We start from the raw sequence: 17904 nt of genomic DNA, 5'->3' as shown, positions 1-17904 counted from the left end.
TGATTAAGATTAATAGGGGTGCCCAAACTTTTTCATAGGACTGTACACACAACAAATACTAATACTATGAATATAATCTTTGTGTACTCTATACAAATCAATGACAGTGTGTTTAGGATGTGATGACAGATTTTAAATACCAAAAGGGTTGTGACAAAAGGAAACTACTTGTACTGCAATACTACAAAAATGATGCCCATGTCATCTTCTCATATGTACTGTAAATGAATTCAGTTGTAAGCATTGTTTAGCTATAAATTCTAATGCAGAGTCCACCTGGTGCTGAACCAGCGACAGTACTAAATGTGTTGGTGCCAATAGCAGAAACAAAATGCTCTGCATACAATATAGTGAGATCACAGTGGCGAGAAAGGGATCTGAGAATAGGTAAATAGGTTACTGATGTCTCCTACCTTGCACTATAGGTGGTTTGATATCAAGTTTGCTGGTACCCGACTCTCTCCAATGTTTTTTTTTTTTTAACAAAGCAAAAAACAGAGTTACTTTGACCTACCTTGTGAAACCAAAGGTAGCAAAATGGATTGTGTTCTTTATCAAAACTGTGAAATTTTCAGCACTTGCCAAAATGGCAGGTCTAGGAGTAAAGAAATAAGACTTTATTGCACCCAACTATCTGGTAAGCATCATGTTACAAATCATAAACATTTCTTGAAATTAAAAGAAGAGTGTCGCCAAAAAAATGTATTTTGAATACATTTTTAAAGGTTTATTTTAAAGATTTATTATCTATATAAAAAAAAAATTCTAGAATTCTTACAGTTTTGGAAATCGCAGCATGTCAATTATACCTACGGAAACGCCAATGGTTTCTCTACATGTATAACGGAGCAGAAAGTCTGCACAGGAAACCTATGCAGACTTTCTGTGAAAAGTGCTGCAGAAAAAATGGGGATTCGTTGCCGCCATAGTTTTTCCCATATCGCTTTTTTTGCTTGGCCTGCTATGTGGAGCCTTAACCTAAAGGGGTTATCCACTCTATAATATTGATGGTCTATCCTATCCCCAGCTATTGGACCTCTGGTGATCAGCTGTTTAGAGATGGTGCAGCTCTCAGTTATGTTTACATGCCGGAAGCCATGTTCCTCACTAGCTATAATTTGTGCAGTGGAAGCTTTAGGTACAGCAGAGATGTCCCTTGGACTTCAATGTGCTTCAGTACCTCAAGTCACCAATATATTGTTTATGGCTTCTAAACATTGTTGTCCCAGAACAGCTGATCTGCAGGGGCCCTGGCTGTTGGATGCCTGCAAATATAATATTGATGGCCACCTTAAGGATAGGCCATCATTATTAGAAAGTGGATAGCTCCTTTTACAATGTAAAAAATGTTTGCATTAGGGTGGGCCACAACCATACAAAAATAATTAGAGAAATTGTCTGGAAAGTGACTTACATGAAAACCTAGTTTCCACAACAAAATCATTTTTTGGAATCGAAAATACAATACAAACAAATTTTTGTATTGTGAGAAAATACCAGTACTTTACATTGTCTGCACATATTCTTGTGTGATCACAGTAAGGTAAATGTTACAATTTACTAGCAGGTTCTAGAATTTACCAATAATGAAAGAGAAAAATTTTGAAAAAAAAAAAATTGAGACTGTCCAGTTCATCTGATCGGGGCTTGCCATAATCCATGCATATTTTGCAGAAACAGGACTATTTATTGAAGCGATTTTCAGCTTTAAATATATTTACATTACATGTTATGTGTGAACATACTCTAAAGCTGGGGACAAATGGGCCGCAATATGATTTTTGGGGCAGAATTTTAAACCCACAACCTGTCAATTATTGCTGTAGGTTTCATCAGGGGTTTTCAAACTAAGCAATGAAAATGTCTTATAAAAGTCTTATTTATATAAGAGGTCATTGGGAGCAGTATTTATCTGAGAGGCATAATATAAGGGAACTATTGAGCAATATTAAATTTAGGAGGTACTTGGTCTTTATTAAAAGGGTTTACAAGCTCATTTTTATTGATGATTTATCCTCAGGATAGATCAATATGAGATCACTGAGGTTCTGATACCTGGGACCCCCACTGAATAGCTGTTTAAAGGGGCCATGGTGCATGTGCAAGTACAGTGACCCCTTCAATGCACACTGTTTGTAGCGATTGTGTGATGTGATTACAGTCTAGTCCCATAAAAGTGTATAAGACACGGCTGTAATTACATCACATGGCCACTGTTAAAAACAATACAGTTTATGCTTTGTACACACTTGCGCCCGTTGTCAGTTTGTGCATTCCGTCTGGTTTCCGTCTTCAGCTCCTGCGAAACTGGACAGAGGATGGAAACCCAGAGGTCAGCTTTAAAACCCATTCACTTGAATGGGTTTGTAAAGGTGACTGCCGGTGTCCGCCGGGAAACCATTTTCTTTAGGCGAACACAAAGTCCTGCAGGTCCGACTTTGTGTCAAGCTAGAAAAAAAATGGATTCCCCACTGTCAGAGCACACTGGTGAACTAACATGTCAATTCATAGAAAGGCTTTGTCATTGGATATGATGGTAGTTACTGATTGGGAAGGTTATGAAACCCCCCCATTAATTCCCTGCTGTGTTCAGTTTTGTCTCAGGGGATAAGCTCCACCAGCAATTCCTGGGCTTTTAATATGTCATAGTATACAGTCTAATGAGAATTTTTAGAGAGTTGATGATTAAAAGCTATGTTTTATGACTTTTGGTTCATTTATAATAGCTGTTATATACAGAACAATCATAGTAAAGGAAGGGGAATCACAACATTATTGCAAAATATAGTTTCCCTAAATAAAGGATCAAGTAACTAGTTGGTCCCAGTAGTCACAGAAGCATTACAACCAAACAAAAAGAGAAATTGTGACTGGGACACCAGAGTAATCAAAATACAAAAACTTTATTAGACAAATCGTTTTAAAACAGGGGCTCCAGGGGCCCACAAGAACCTAGAGCCGACCCTGGTTGATGAATTCGATCCATCACAAAGGACAGCATATCAATAGAGATGAGCGAACACTAAAATGTTCGAGGTTCGAAATTCGATTCGAACAGCCGCTCAATGTTCGTGTGTTCGAACGGGTTTCGAACCCCATTATAGTCTATGGGGAACAGATACTCGTTAAGGGGGAAACCCAAATCCGTGTCTGGAGGGTCACCAAGTCCACTATGACACCCCAGGAAATGATGCCAACACCTCTGGAATGACACTGGGACAGCAGGGGAAGCATGTCTGGGGGCATCTAACACACCAAAGACCCTCTATTACCCCAACATCACAGCCTAACAACTACACACTTTACACACTCAATACCACCTCTCTGACAGTAGGAAAACACCTTGAAACATGTGTATTTGGCACTTGCAGTGAGGAGAGCTTGTCACCAGCAGTGAATTTGGCCCTTGTAGTAAGTTGAGGTTGGCACCAACATTTGTTTCGAAAATCAGGGTGGATTGAGCCTCTAACCAGCAGAGTTTGGGCAAATTCATGGTGGAGGGAGCCTCTAAAAACCCCAGTTTGCACCCATTCATGGTGGAGGGAGCCTCTAAAAACCCCAGTTTGGACCAATTCATGGTGGAGGGAGCCTCTAAAAACCCCAGTTTGGACCAATTCATGATGGAGGGAGCCTCTAAACAGCCCAGTTTGGGCAAATTCATGGTGGAGGGAGCCTCTAAAAACCCCCAGTTTGGACCAATTCATGGTGGAGGGAGCCTCTAAAAACCCCAGTTTGGACCAATTCATGGTGGAGGGAGCCTCTAAACAGCTCAGTTTGGACAAATTCATGGTGGAGGGAGCCTCTAAACAGCCCAGTTTGGGCAAATTCATGGTGGAGGGAGCCTCTAAAAACCCCAGTTTGGACCAATTCATAGTGGAGGGAGCCTCTAAAAACCCCAGTTTGGACCAATTCATGGTGGAGGGAGCCTCTAAACAGCCCAGTTTGGACCAATTCATGGTGGAGGGAGCCTCTAAAAACCCCAGTTTGGACCAATTCATGGTGGAGGGAGCCTCTAAAAACCCCAGTTTGGACCAATTCATGGTGGAGGGAGCCTCTAAACAGCCCAGTTTGGGCAAATTCATGGTGGAGGGAGCCTCTAAACAGCCCAGTTTGGGCAAATTCATGGTGGAGGGAGCCTCTAACCAGCCCAGTTTGGACCAATTCATGGTGGAGGGAGCCTCTAAACAGCCCAGTTTGGGCAAATTCATGGTGGAGGGAGCCGCTAAAAACCCCAGTTTGGACCAATTCATGGTGGAGGGAGCCTCTAAAAACCCCAGTTTGGACCAATTCATGGTGGAGGGAGCCTCTAAACAGCCCAGTTTGGACCAATTCATGGTGGAGGGAGCCTCTAAAAACCCCAGTTTGGACCAATTCATGGTGGAGGGAGCCTCTAAACAGCCCAGTTTGGGCAAATTCATGGTGGAGGGAGCCTCTAAAAACCCCAGTTTGGACCAAGTCATGGTGGAGGGAGCCTCTAAAAACCCCAGTTTGGACCAATTCATGGTGGAGGGAGCCTCTAAACAGCCCAGTTTGGACCAATTCATGGTGGAGGGAGCCTCTAACCAGCCCAGTTTGGACCAATTCATGGTGGAGGGAGCCTCTAAAAACCCCAGTTTGGACCAATTCATGGTGGAGGGAGCCTCTAAACAGCCCAGTTTGGACCAATTCATGGTGGAGGGAGCCTCTTAAAACCCCAGTTTGGACCAATTCATGGTGGAGGGAGCCTCTAAAAACCCCAGTTTGGACCAATTCATGGTGGAGGGAGCCTCTAAACAGCCCAGTTTGGACCAATTCATGGTGGAGGGAGCCTCTAAAAACCCCAGTTTGGACCAATTCATGGTGGAGGGAGCCTCTAAACAGCCCAGTTTGGACCAATTCATGGTGGAGGGAGCCTCTAAAAACCCCAGTTTGGACCAATTCATGGTGGAGGGAGCCTCTAAACAGCCCAGTTTGGGCAAATTCATGGTGGAGGGAGCCTCTAACCAGCAGAGTTGGTGGAAATCAGGGTGGAGGGAGCCTCTAACCAGCAGAGTTGTGGGAAAGCAGGGTAGAGGGAGCCTCTAACCAGCAGAGTTGTGGGAAAGCAGGGTGGAGGGAGCCTCTAACCAGCAGAGTTGTGGGAAAGCAGGGTGGAGGGAGCCTCTAACCAGCAGAGTTGGTGGAAATCAGGGTGGAGGGAGCCTCTAACCAGCAGAGTTGGGGGAAATCAGGGTGGAGGGAGCCTAGTATTAGCAGAATTGTGCAACGCTTACGGTGGATGAGTATGAGGATGCGGAGGAATTGGAGAGGTTGAGTACAGACATGGAGTTTCATGTTGGGGTGCTTTACACAGGTGGGCACAAAAATGAAGGCTCTATCCAGTGGTGGTTCATTTTTATCAAAGTGAGCCGGTCGGCGCACTCAGCTGACAGACGGGTGCGCTTGTCAGTGATGATGCCACCGGCTGCACTGAACACCCTCTCAGATAGGACGCTGGCGGCAGGACAGGACAGCACCTCCAAGGCATATAGGGCAAGTTCAAGCCACAGGTCCAACTTCGACACCCAATACGTGTAGGGTGCAGAGGGGTCGGAGAGGACAGGGCTGTGGTCGGAAAGGTATTCCCGCAACATGCGCCTATACTTCTCACGCCTGGTGACACTAGGACCCTCCGTGGCGGCACTTTGGCGAGGGGGTGCCATCAAGGTGTCCCAGACCTTAGACAGTGTGCCCCTCGTTTGTGTGGACCGGTGAGAACTTGGTTGCCTACTGGAGGAACTGCCCTCCCTGCCGCCAACGTCACATGCTGGAAACATCTCCATCATATTCTGCACCAATTGCCTGTGGCAAGCATTGATGCGATTGGCCCTCCCCTCTACCGAAATAAAAGACGAGATGTTGTTTTTATACCGGGGGTCAAGGATAGCAAAGATCCAGTACTGGTTGTCCTCCATGATTTTGACCATACGCTTGTCGGTTGTAAAGCACCCCAACATGAACTCAGCCATGTCTGCCACAGTGTTAGTTGGCATGACTCCTCTGGCCCCACCGGAAAGTTCAATCTCCATTTCCTCCTCATCCTCCATGTCTACCCATCCGCGCTGCAACAATGGGACGATTCGAAGTTGCCCGGAAGCCTCCTGTATCACCATCACATCATCGGACAACTCTTCTTCCTCCTCCTCCTCCTCCATTAAACGCAGTGAAGCGGACAGATGTGTGGACCTACTCTCCAGCTGTGACGGATCGGATGCTATCCCTAACTCCTCTGTGTGATCTGAGTTATCCCTGATGTCAATCAGGGATTCTCTCAGAACACACAAGAGCGGGATTGTAAGGCTCACCATCGCATCCTCAGAGCTCACCCTCCTTGTGGACTCCTCAAAGACCCGTAGGATGTCACAAAGGTCTCTCATCCATGGCCACTCATGGATGTGAAACTGAGGCAGCTGACTTTGTGGCACCCTAGGGTTTTGTAGCTGGTATTCCATCAAAGGTCTCTGCTGCTCAACCACTCTATTCAACATCTGAAACGTTGAGTTCCAGCGTGTGGGGACGTCGCACAAAAGCCGGTGTTGTGGCACATGCAGGCGTTGCTGGAGAGATTTTAAGCTAGCAGCGGCTACTGTCGACTTGCGAACGTGGGCGCACATGCGCCGCACTTTCACCAGTAGCTCTGGAACATTGGGGTAGCTCTTTAGGAAACGTTGCACCACTAGGTTGAAGACGTGGGCCAGGCATGGAACATGTTGGAGTCCGGCAAGCTCCAGAGCTGCTACCAGGTTCCGGCCGTTATCACAAACGACCATGCCTGGGCCCAGGTGCAGCGGCTCAAACCATATTGCCGTCTCATCGAGGAGGGCATCCCTCACCTCGGAGGCAGTGTGCTGTCTGTCCCCCAAGCTGATCAGCTTCAGCACAGCCTGCTGACGTCTACCAATGCCAGTGCTGCAACGTTTCCAACTCGTAGCTGGGGTCAATCTAACAGCGGAGGAGGAGGCGGTGGCGAAGGAGGAGGCGGTGGCGGAGGAGGAGGCGGTAGAGGAGGAGGAGGGGGGTGTTCTTCTCGTGTCCCTGCCAGGAATGTTAGGCGGGGAGACGAGGTACACCGGGCCAGTTTGGGAAGCAGTCCCAGCCTCAACTACATTCACCCAGTGTGCCGTCAGTGAAATGTAGCGTCCCTGTCCGCATGCACTTGTCCACGCGTCGGTGGTCAAGTGGACCTTTGTGCAAAGCGCGGAACTAAGGGCCCGCCTGATGTTGAGTGACACGTGCTGGTGCAAGGCGGGGACGGCACACCGGGAGAAGTAGTGACGGCTAGGGACGGCATAGCGAGGTGCCGCAGTTGCCATCAGGTCCAGGAAGGCGGGAGTTTCAACAAGCCGGAACGCCAACATCTCCTGGGCCAGCAGTTTAGCGATGTTGGCGTTCAAGGCTTGCGCGTGTGGGTGGTTAGCAGTGTATTTCTGCCGCCGCTCCAATGTCTGAGAGATGGTGGGTTGTTGTAAAGAAGCGCCTGATGGTGCCTTTGATGGTGAAGGAGAAGGAGATAAGACAGGAACAGGGGAGGATGAGGGAGAAGTCAACAAAGTGGCGGAGGCAGATGAAGTGGTGTCCTGGCTCGTCCTATGGAGTGCATCGCCAGCACAGTCAGCAGTGGCAGTGGCAGAGGCAGAGGCAGTGGCAGAGGCAGTGGCAGTGGCGTGAACGGCAGGCGGCCTTTGTCCTGCCGTTGCTGCCTGCCACTGATTCCAGTGCTTGGATTCCAAATGACGGCGCATTGAAGTGGTGGACAGGTTGCTCTTCTCAGAGCCCCTAATCAATTTCGAGAGGCAAATTGTGCAGACAACACTATATCTGTCCTCGGCGCATTCCTTGAAAAAACTCCACACCTTCGAGAAACGTGCCCTCGAGGTGGGAGTTTTTCGGGGCTGGGTATGAACTGGAACATCTTGGGAGATTCCGGGTGTGGCCTGGCTTCGCCTAAGCTGCTGACCTCTGCCTCTAGCTACCCTTTTTGGTGCTGCACCTGCCTCAACATCCACACTACTTTCCCCGCTTGACATCCCCCCTGTCCAGGTCGGGTCAGTGTCCTCATCATCCACCACTTCCTCTTCCAACTCCTGTCTCATCTCCATCTCCCGCACAATGCGCATGTCAACTGGATGCCCTGACGGCAACTGCGTCACATCGTCGTCGATGAGGGTGGGTTGCTGGTCATCCACCACCAAATCGAACGGAGATGGAGGAGACTCTAGTGTTTGAGCATCTGGACACAGATGCTCCTCTGTTAGGTTCATGGAATCGTGACGTGGAGAGGCAGGTTGAGGGACAATGAAAGGAGCGGAGAACAGCTCTGGGGAGCAGGGACAGTTGGGGTTATTGTTCTGTGAAGCTTGGGAATTTTGGGAGGAAGGAGGACAAGACTGTTGGGTAATAGGAGGAGAGGAGGCAGAGTCTGACTGGCTGCTGGACAATGTGCTGTAAGCGTTCTCTGACAGCCATTGCAAGACCTGTTCCTGATTCTCGGGCCTACTAAGGTTTGTACCCTGCAGTTTAGTTAATGTGGCAAGCAACCCTGGCACTGTGGAGTGGCGCAATGCTTGCTGCCCCACAGGAGTAGGCACGGGACGCCCTGTGGCTTCACTGCTACCTTGCTCCCCAGAACCATTCCCCCAACCTCGTCCACGGCCTCGTCCACGTCCCTTTCCGGGAGCCTTGTGCATTTTGAATTCCCAGTTAGAAATTGGCACTATATACCAGTAGCAAAAATTGTGGGTGCACGTAACCCCAATATATTCTTTGAATTACCAGTCAGAAACTGGCACTATATGGCAGTAGCAAGAAATGAGGGTATTTGTAACCCCAATATATTCTTTGAATTCCCAGTCAGACAATGGCACTATATACCAGTAGCAAAAATTGTGGGTGCACGTAACCCCAATATATTCTTTGAATTACCAGTCAGAAACTGGCACTATATGGCAGTAGCAAGAAATGAGGGTATTTGTAACCCCAATATATTCTTTGAATTCCCAGTCAGACAATGGCACTATATACCAGTAGCAAGAAATGAGGGTATTTGTAACCCCAATATATTCTTTGAATTCCCAGTCAGACAATGGCACTATATACCAGTAGCAAAAATTGTGGGTGCACGTAACCCCAATATATTCTTTGAATTCCCAGTGAGACAATGGCACTATATACCAGTAGCAAAAATTGTGGGTGCACGTAACCCCAATATATTCTTTGAATTCCCAGTCAGACAATGGCACTATATACCAGTAGCAAGAAATGAGGGTATTTATAACCCCAATATATTCTTTGAATTCCCAGTCAGACAATGGCACTATATACCAGTAGCAAAAATTGTGGGTGCACGTAACCCCAATATATTCTTTGAATTACCAGTCAGAAACTGGCACTATATGGCAGTAGCAAGAAATGAGGGTATTTGTAACCCCAATATATTCTTTGAATTCCCAGTCAGACAATGGCACTATATACCAGTAGCAAAAATTGTGGGTGCACGTAACCCCAATATATTCTTTGAATTACCAGTCAGAAACTGGCACTATATGGCAGTAGCAAGAAATGAGGGTATTTGTAACCCCAATATATTCTTTGAATTCCCAGTCAGACAATGGCACTATATACCAGTAGCAAGAAATGAGGGTATTTATAACCCCAATATATTCTTTGAATTACCAGTCAGAAACTGGCACTATATGGCAGTAGCAAGAAATGAGGGTATTTGTAACCCCAATATATTCTTTGAATTCCCAGTCAGACAATGGCACTATATACCAGTAGCAAGAAATGAGGGTATTTATAACCCCAATATATTCTTTGAATTACCAGTCAGAAACTGGCACTATATGGCAGTAGCAAGAAATGAGGGCATTTGTAACCCCAATATATTCTTTGAATTCCCAGTCAGACAATGGCACTATATACCAGTAGCAAAAATTGTGGGTGCACGTAACCCCAATATATTCTTTGAATTCCCAGTGAGACAATGGCACTATATACCAGTAGCAAAAATTGTGGGTGCACGTAACCCCAATATATTCTTTGAATTCCCAGTCAGACAATGGCACTATATACCAGTAGCAAAAATAGTGGGTGTATATAGCCCCAATTCTATTGCTAGGGGACTTGCAGGGTATTTCTGAGGTGAAGGTGGGGGGGCACACCGTTGGAACGGGGATTTGGGGTGTATATATGGGGTATACGGGAATACACTGTCAGTGTGTTCCATTCAGGATCCTGGGAAAGCTGGGTTGCGGCGATTGAGCCCGTCAGTGCCACGTTACACTGACAAGCTTCTCCCTGGAATTGAAGTTATATGTAAGCCCAATATATTCTTTGAATTCCCAGTGAAACAATGGCACTATATGGCAGTAGCAAAAATAGTGGGTGTATATAGCCCCAATTCTATTGCTAGGGGACTTGCAGGGTATTTCTGGGGTGAAGGTGGGGGGGCACACCGTTGGAACGGGTATCGGGGGTATATATCGGGTATACGGGAATACACTGACAGTGTATTCCATTCAGGATCCTGGGAAAGCTGGGTTGCGGCGATTGAGCCCGTCAGTGCCACGTTACACTGACAAGCTTCTCCCTGGAATTTAGCTCTTATAAGAGCTGTTGGTTGTCTTCTCCTTCCTATCCTAGCCTGTCCCTGCCTACCCAGAATCTAAGCCCTAGCTAACTGGACGGAAACCTCCGTCCCCGGTGAATTGCAAGCTCAGAATGACGCGAAGCTGGGCGTCGCTGTTCTTTTAAATTAGAGGTCACATGTTTTCGGCAGCCAATGGGTTTTGCCTACTTTTTTCAACGTCACCGGTGTCGTAGTTCCTGTCCCACCTACCCTGCGCTGTTATTGGAGCAAAAAAGGCGCCAGGGAAGGTGGGAGGGGAATCGAGTAATGGCGCACTTTACCACGCGGTGTTCGATTCGATTCGAACATGCCGAACAGCCTAATATCCGATCGAACATGAGTTCGATAGAACACTGTTCGCTCATCTCTACATATCAACAGAATGGAGGGCCGACGCAGGAAAAAGGAGTATACACATGGGTAAGTATGTAAATAATGGCAATAATGTGTGACTGAGTATACATCCAGACAATATGCCAAGAAGTCAGCAAAACAAAGATTACACTAGATATATCCTATAGACATCATATAAAATGACATTATATATTGAACAGCAGCATATAACAATTCTATAGGCAAGTGTCACAATGGTGCCGACTTATATGTATAGTTACATTATAAATATGGCCAAATAGGATGCATGTGATGTCAAGAAATATGCATCTAGAGATGGAACATGATACAGTATGGAGTTGTATAAAAAGCAAAGTGCATGATGACTAGTAAACAACAATGACAATGAGAAAGCAGTGACCTAACAAGTAGCCATTACTAAGTCAGAAACAAAGCCCATGGTGTCAAAGTAACAGGTAAAACATTACCAGGCAGAGACGGAGCTCCAAAGATCCCCTACGCGTGTTTCGGCGCTAACCTTCTTCCGGGGTGGGGGTGGGGGGTTATTTACATACTTACCCACGTGTATACTTTTTTATACTTACCTGCGTCGGCCCTCCATTCTGTTGGTATGCTGTCCTCCCTTATATAACTTTTAAAACGATTTGTCTAATAAAGTTTTTGTATTTTGATTACTCTGGTATCCCAGTCACAATTTCTCTTTTTGTTTGGTTTTAATAGCTGTTATATAAGAGGAAAGCTTTTTGAAGTAATTGCGTCTAAAGTATATCTAGATGTATAATCTCTAAGAAATACCTAGCTCCATGTATACAATTTTATGTGACTAAAAATGAAGAAATATTTCATTTCTAAGTAAGACTCATCACGAATCTCAGCCCTTACACAGACAAATGCAAAATTACACATTATAGCTAAGACAAAAAGAAATGTCGCCCCTGATGTTTTATGTATTTATGATATGATGACTCAGAATATTCTATTGAGTAGAAATACTTTTTCCCTCTTCACATTTTCCATCAAAATCACAAAATCATTCCTTTGTTACAAAAAAGTGACGCATACACGAATATCTGCTGGGCAGACTATGGAGTCACGCAAGTTCACAACTACAGCAGCTCCAAAACTATTTATATCTGGTCTAATGGGTTTAATGGGACGCGGTAAAGGCAAATATAGTGATCATAATGTACACTCAGACAAAAAGGAAAAATGTATGTGAAGAACACATCTGTAACGTCCAGATACTATTCATAGACTACAAGATATATTCATTCTATCTATGGTCTATGCTACAACTTGTAAACAAGAAAATGCTGGAATATCATTATATGATAGACAGAGATGTCATTGTCAGAAGACCTCCCTTCAGTTTCATGAGTACAGTATACACAATGTACTATTGTGAGAGAATTACAGCTAGTGGTGAAGCCTATACTGTAGCTAAAATGTCAAGATAAGAGGATTAGAAACAAGGACTTACTCTGGAGTGCTCTTGGACTCTACTGGGCACCATGCTTTGACTTGACATGTCTTATGAGTTGAGTTGTACACTACACAGAGGCCAGTTTGAATTCCTGAAAGATATATACTAAGAAAGTTATCTGCATAGTGTGATTATATACAAAGCCAATAAAACACCTGCATTTATGAACAGATTCCCTTTCTTATTTGTTATTGAAATAAAGATAGGGGACTCTTAAAATTACATATACAGTGATCCTTCAAATTACAATGGCCTCCAGTTACAATATTTTCAGAATACAGTAAAATAATCTATTCTGGTCCACTGTAACAAGAAACTACATTTAACAGACAGTAGAAAGCTGCAGACAATCTGGATCCATGGCACATGCAACAAGAGGATAATACTGCCAATCAGCAAGGCATTTACCTAGTAAAACAGTATAGTGCAGTACTACATGTTCTCTACTGCTTTCCCCTTTGCAGAGGGCCCTGAAGAAGCTCAAGAAAGTGATTTAGGATGTGTTCTGCTATATTTTAGGACTAGAAAAACAGGTCAACAATAAATATGAATCATTTTAATGTCAACGGATCCCAAGTGATCTGACTATAATGTCACGTCACCCGACTAAAGTGACGTGCGTACAGGACATTTCTGTCCACAATTTTAGACAGACTCAGACGCAGATGTGAACATAGCCTGTCTGTATTAGTCATATGCTAGTTTGGTGTTTTTTTTATCCTCAGAATGACATTTGGGGGCTGTATAACCAATTACTAATTTACACAAAATTCTGGTCTTAAGTTGCAACGTTCTCAATTAACAATTGTTATAACATGAGGAATACTGTCTATAAATATTGTTTACTTATAATAGCAAGAATCTTGTGTTCTTTCAAGCCGGCATAAAGTCTCATAACCTCACCTCCTACTCTAGGAAACTTTCTCACTGTTATATATCTTGGTACAAAAACCTCCCACATAGGAATTATTAGTTATTATAATCAGGAGACTTGGGAGTAAAAAAAACCAGAACATAAAAATCTGATATTAGTGCATCCAAAAACAGGATAGTTCTTAACACAAGCAAATGTTGTTATGAATGTGTTATGGACGTTGTGATCCAACACAGATGCTCCAGAGGTCTTCCCTTTGTTTGCAAAAGGATAGCACATGACTGCTGCAGCCAAGCTCAGCTGCAAGCACCATGACTCTCATTCATTTTATTGTAATTTTAGAGCGTTTGTTGCAGAAACAGTAAAATATGATTATTATTACATTTTGTATACCCCACTGCAGAGAAATTGGAAAGTAAGTTACATATAGATAACACAGAATCACACCACGGATATTAGGTAATAGTCACAGCTCAACTCTTCCTCACCCCTTCCTGCATATTCACCTCTGTACAGGTCACAGAGAATGTTAGGGGGCGTTCACACTTGCGCCCGTGTCTGCCCACTGGGTCTCCATCCTATTCCCCAGAAAAACTGCATAGGTGACGGAGTCCCGTCGGTCAGTTTTAAAACCCATTAATGGCAGTTTGCTTTTAAAACCCATTCAAATTAATGGGTTTAAAAATGACCGACGGGAAGCCGTTCCCTATGCAGTTTCCCCAGGGACACCCGGCGGACGGACATGGGTGCAAGTGTGAACGCCCCTTTATTGTGAAAGATGTATCAAGATTGGCATTTCACATGCTAATTCTGATCCTCTGGGTGTTAGAGTGCACCTAATACATTACAAGACATACAAATGTACTCCAGGTGACAAAGACTCAAAACTACATCAGCTAGGATCTGGTATGTATTTGAGCTATAACTTATACAGTCTCTGGTGTATATTATTGTAATTTTGCCCCCTCCTGTTAAACCCACTCCAACACTTTTGAAAATAATCTTGTGTGAACACAAATGCACCAAATCTTGCAAATGTTGCTGTAAAATTTGGTGGCTTTTACCATACAGTTTACACAAGATTTTACCCATTGATTTATCTCCAAACTACAGGTTTCTATGGTGTCTGAATGCTCAGGTAAAATGGTAGCTCCATAATCATGTAAAAAAAACAAAAAAACAGATCATTAAAACACAGAGGAGAAAAAATATTTTACTATATGGATGAAATTAGTTTCAATTAATACGCTCCCTTTAGACATATCATATTTGGGTATTTGACAACATTTTATCCAAAAGTGGGCAGAACAATTTTCTGTAAAGGGAAGACTACAGGTTCCTATGGTCCATGTGGTTGATATAAAAACAGATTAGAATATAGGTTTCACTATCTAGTTTTAACTAATGGCAAAAAAACTAGGTAAGACATTCCCTTCACATTAGTTGACTGATAGCAAAAGCATAGGAAAAAGCAAGGACAGACATACCATACCATTACTATACGTGTCAGTGTGACCTTTCTTACAGATATCATCTTGGGAACAAATAGTTTTCCGTTTTGGATACTACAAAGAAGGGGACAGTATATTAAGCTGTGCAATGATTTCATTACAGAATTATACTCACATAATACCATTCAATTCCAAAATTTATTTGAATGTAACTTATAGTAACTTATTAATACATGAGCATCAATAGCATTACAAGTTACAAAGCACTCATGCATTTACTCAGGTCAATGTGTTTCTGGATAACACTATTGTCAGTGAATAAGGTCAGCACATTCTAAAACAACAAGTAATGGAGGTTCATTATGACTAAAGCATACTTTTCTACAGTAACCCTTAGGGCAGGTCAAGTGACTGTTCTAAAAGGTTGACCTCATAGAAGAATTAGGGATATGAGATAGGGATACGTTAGAGCTAATGTTCTGCTTTCATTGCGGTTCAATTGTGTAGGTTACTATCACTACAGGATCCTCCACAATTTATGAAGCTTCTACTCGCCTTATTCCTTGGGTGTGGTGTTGTCTACTGACCTGTATAAATACAATATAGGGTGTGTGCTCTATAATAGTAAATAAATGAGTAATAGAGGAAACAATTAAATTAAGTGTAATCAAAGTTTATTAAGGTTTTTTTTATAACAATAAAAAATAAGAAAGGGAAGAAAAGGAAAACCCCCCAAAAAGGAACACAATATAAAGAAAACAAAAAGGTACAAGGCACGCAGGCCCCGCCAATGAACAAAAGGCCAGGGGAAGACCCCTCCAGCAGTTTAGGGCATGATATACTGACAAGAGTGCAAGGGCCTAGGTATGCAAGATCATAAAACTAATAGCTTCAGGTAAGTATAAGAAACCAACAAGCAAGAAAACACACAGGGGAGACAAAGACCAGGAAGACGCAAAAGAGGGAGGGAAAGGGAAAACATCAGGAAGAGGGTAAAGCAACCAGCAACCTTCGAAACAAGTTAAATTATAATAAAGTCTACCAAAATTAATAGGTAACCAAAGTAGATTTTATATTAGTTTTAGACAAATAATAATAATAATAATAATAATAATAATAATAATAATAATAGTCAAACCAAAAAGGTAGAAGTAGTAGGATAATCTTACCTCTGCACAAATGTCTTGTTTTTGATTTTCTGTGTTTACAATATTGGTTATTACAAAAAATGAGGAACCACCCTGAAAAAAGAAAAGATAATAAAACAATGCTTTGACATATAAGCAGCTTTTGCTCCCTAATTCGCTCTCTTACTCACTCACTTTGAAGGAGTATGGAAGACATTAAACATGAACAAGGCATGTTGGTTTGGATAGAAAAACATTTGTCTGTGTTTCTGCTTCATTCTCACTGGGCTAAAACTCATTCTCCCTTTGTCCTCCATCGATTTCTATGGGCATAATGTAATCTGATCTCTCTGCTAACTAACAGTGCCACTCTGTTAGGTGATGGATTTAGCAAAGATGTAAGAGTGAGTAAAGAGTTTACATGTTAGGAATGATGAGGAAAGGAATACAATAAATGGAGAAAGATGTATTTTCTCTGATAACATGTATTAAATTATTTATGTAAACTGTGTTAAAAGTACAACAGTCATTTAAGACTCATTTATACATAGACACACATGTAACATGTTACATTTTGTAACATCACAAACTGTCTAAACCAAAAAATTTTTTTTTAAAATAATTCACTTTAGACTTTTATGTCTATGCAGTATTTATGACCTAGAATAAGCTATATAAGCTATAGGATTGCTGCAGAAAGCTGTGTGTGAACAAGCATAAAAGTTATGAGTACTGGGAGCAAATCTACGGTAATCGACAAACGCAAGGTGTTCCACAGGATGGGGGTAGCCTGAAAACAGTAGTGTGAGGATATACAGGGGTGGATCCAGGGCTGGGCAAGCCAGGCAACCGCTCAGGGCCCCGCACCCAGTGGCGCGGCCCGGACCTAACAAAACGCAGGTCGGGTCTGTCGGTTAGAAGCGCGAGGCCCTTAAAGGGGCTCTATCAGCAAAATCTTGCTGATCGAGCCCCACATATCCGTGAATAGCCTTTAAAAAGGCTATTCAGGCACCGGTAAAGTTATATTAAAGGGGTTGTCCCATCACAAGGATCCTATCTATACTGCTTGTTATTATGGATTTAAGACTTTTCCTAAATACATTGCTTCAGCAAAACTGCTTTGTTTGTCCACTATCTTACTTTATTCAATTCTTTGTGGCCACAGCCCTGACTTAGCTGCTCATGAGTCAAGTGATGTATCTGCTGCTCTCAGGGAGGAGGGAGGAGGGGCTAAGTGCAGGGAGCGAGCCTGTGTATCTAGCTATTCCTGTGTCTACACCACGCGACCTAGCTTCCTGTTAGCAGATAGGGGAGAGGAGCTGCTTTCATCTGTTCTCCCAGTTATCAGGCTAGCTAATTCAATTGTGTTCATTATGGCAGAGACAGGCAGTAACACTGTAACACAGAATGGAGTTGCTGCTGCCTGTACTTCATAGTCCAATATGGGTGGGCGGAGCTGTGAATTTGAGGGCGGAGCTAAACGGCAGGTTGCATGTGAAACCCCGCCCACCAAATGATGCAAGAAACCAGGAAGAAAGATTTTACAGCAGTAAAGACTGCTGAGTATGTGAGCTGGGAATACCCCTTTAAAACTAACAGTCCAAAAGAAAAAATGTATAGTTCAGCTCACCATATAACTTGTAGTTCAACGTCCTCTGAAGAGACTCAGCTAGCGGGTGAACCTCTGCTCGGTAATGTAGAACAACAAAAAGGAAAAAGCCAGCTGCATTCAGGGACGGTAATTGAAGAATCCACAGTGATTTCCTTAAAATTTAACTTTTATTTGGTACAAAAAATAAAAAAGTTACATAGTAACTGTAGAGTTAGGCTGGTCGTGCAAGGCAACGCTTTTCGGGGCTGCAATGCCCCTTCTTCTCGGCTCCATGGATTTTTCAATTACCGTCCCTGAATGCAGCTGGCTTTTTCCTTTTTGTTGTTCTATATTAAAACTACCCCGCCTGGCAGTCCCG

The 17904-nt window shown here is 43.5% G+C and overlaps 1 protein-coding gene across 1 annotated transcript in view; it reads right to left on the bottom strand.

Annotated features, from left to right (window-relative positions):
* Positions 1 to 17904, bottom strand: part of P2RX7 (purinergic receptor P2X 7) — a 49846-nt gene that overhangs the window by 14060 nt on the left and 17882 nt on the right. The window contains exons 3-6 of the mRNA XM_075273542.1: positions 15977 to 16048; positions 14849 to 14921; positions 12480 to 12573; positions 515 to 595 (exon numbers count right to left, since the gene is read on the bottom strand). Coding sequence (XP_075129643.1) covers positions 515 to 595; positions 12480 to 12573; positions 14849 to 14921; positions 15977 to 16048 — 320 coding nt within the window. The remainder of the gene's footprint in view (positions 1 to 514; positions 596 to 12479; positions 12574 to 14848; positions 14922 to 15976; positions 16049 to 17904) is intronic.

Source organism: Leptodactylus fuscus, chromosome 1 (assembly GCF_031893055.1).
Source record: "Leptodactylus fuscus isolate aLepFus1 chromosome 1, aLepFus1.hap2, whole genome shotgun sequence".
NCBI classification, from domain to species: Eukaryota; Metazoa; Chordata; class Amphibia; order Anura; family Leptodactylidae; genus Leptodactylus; species Leptodactylus fuscus.
Note: the sequence above shows the minus strand (reverse complement) of the source record. Positions and strands in the feature narration are given on the sequence as shown.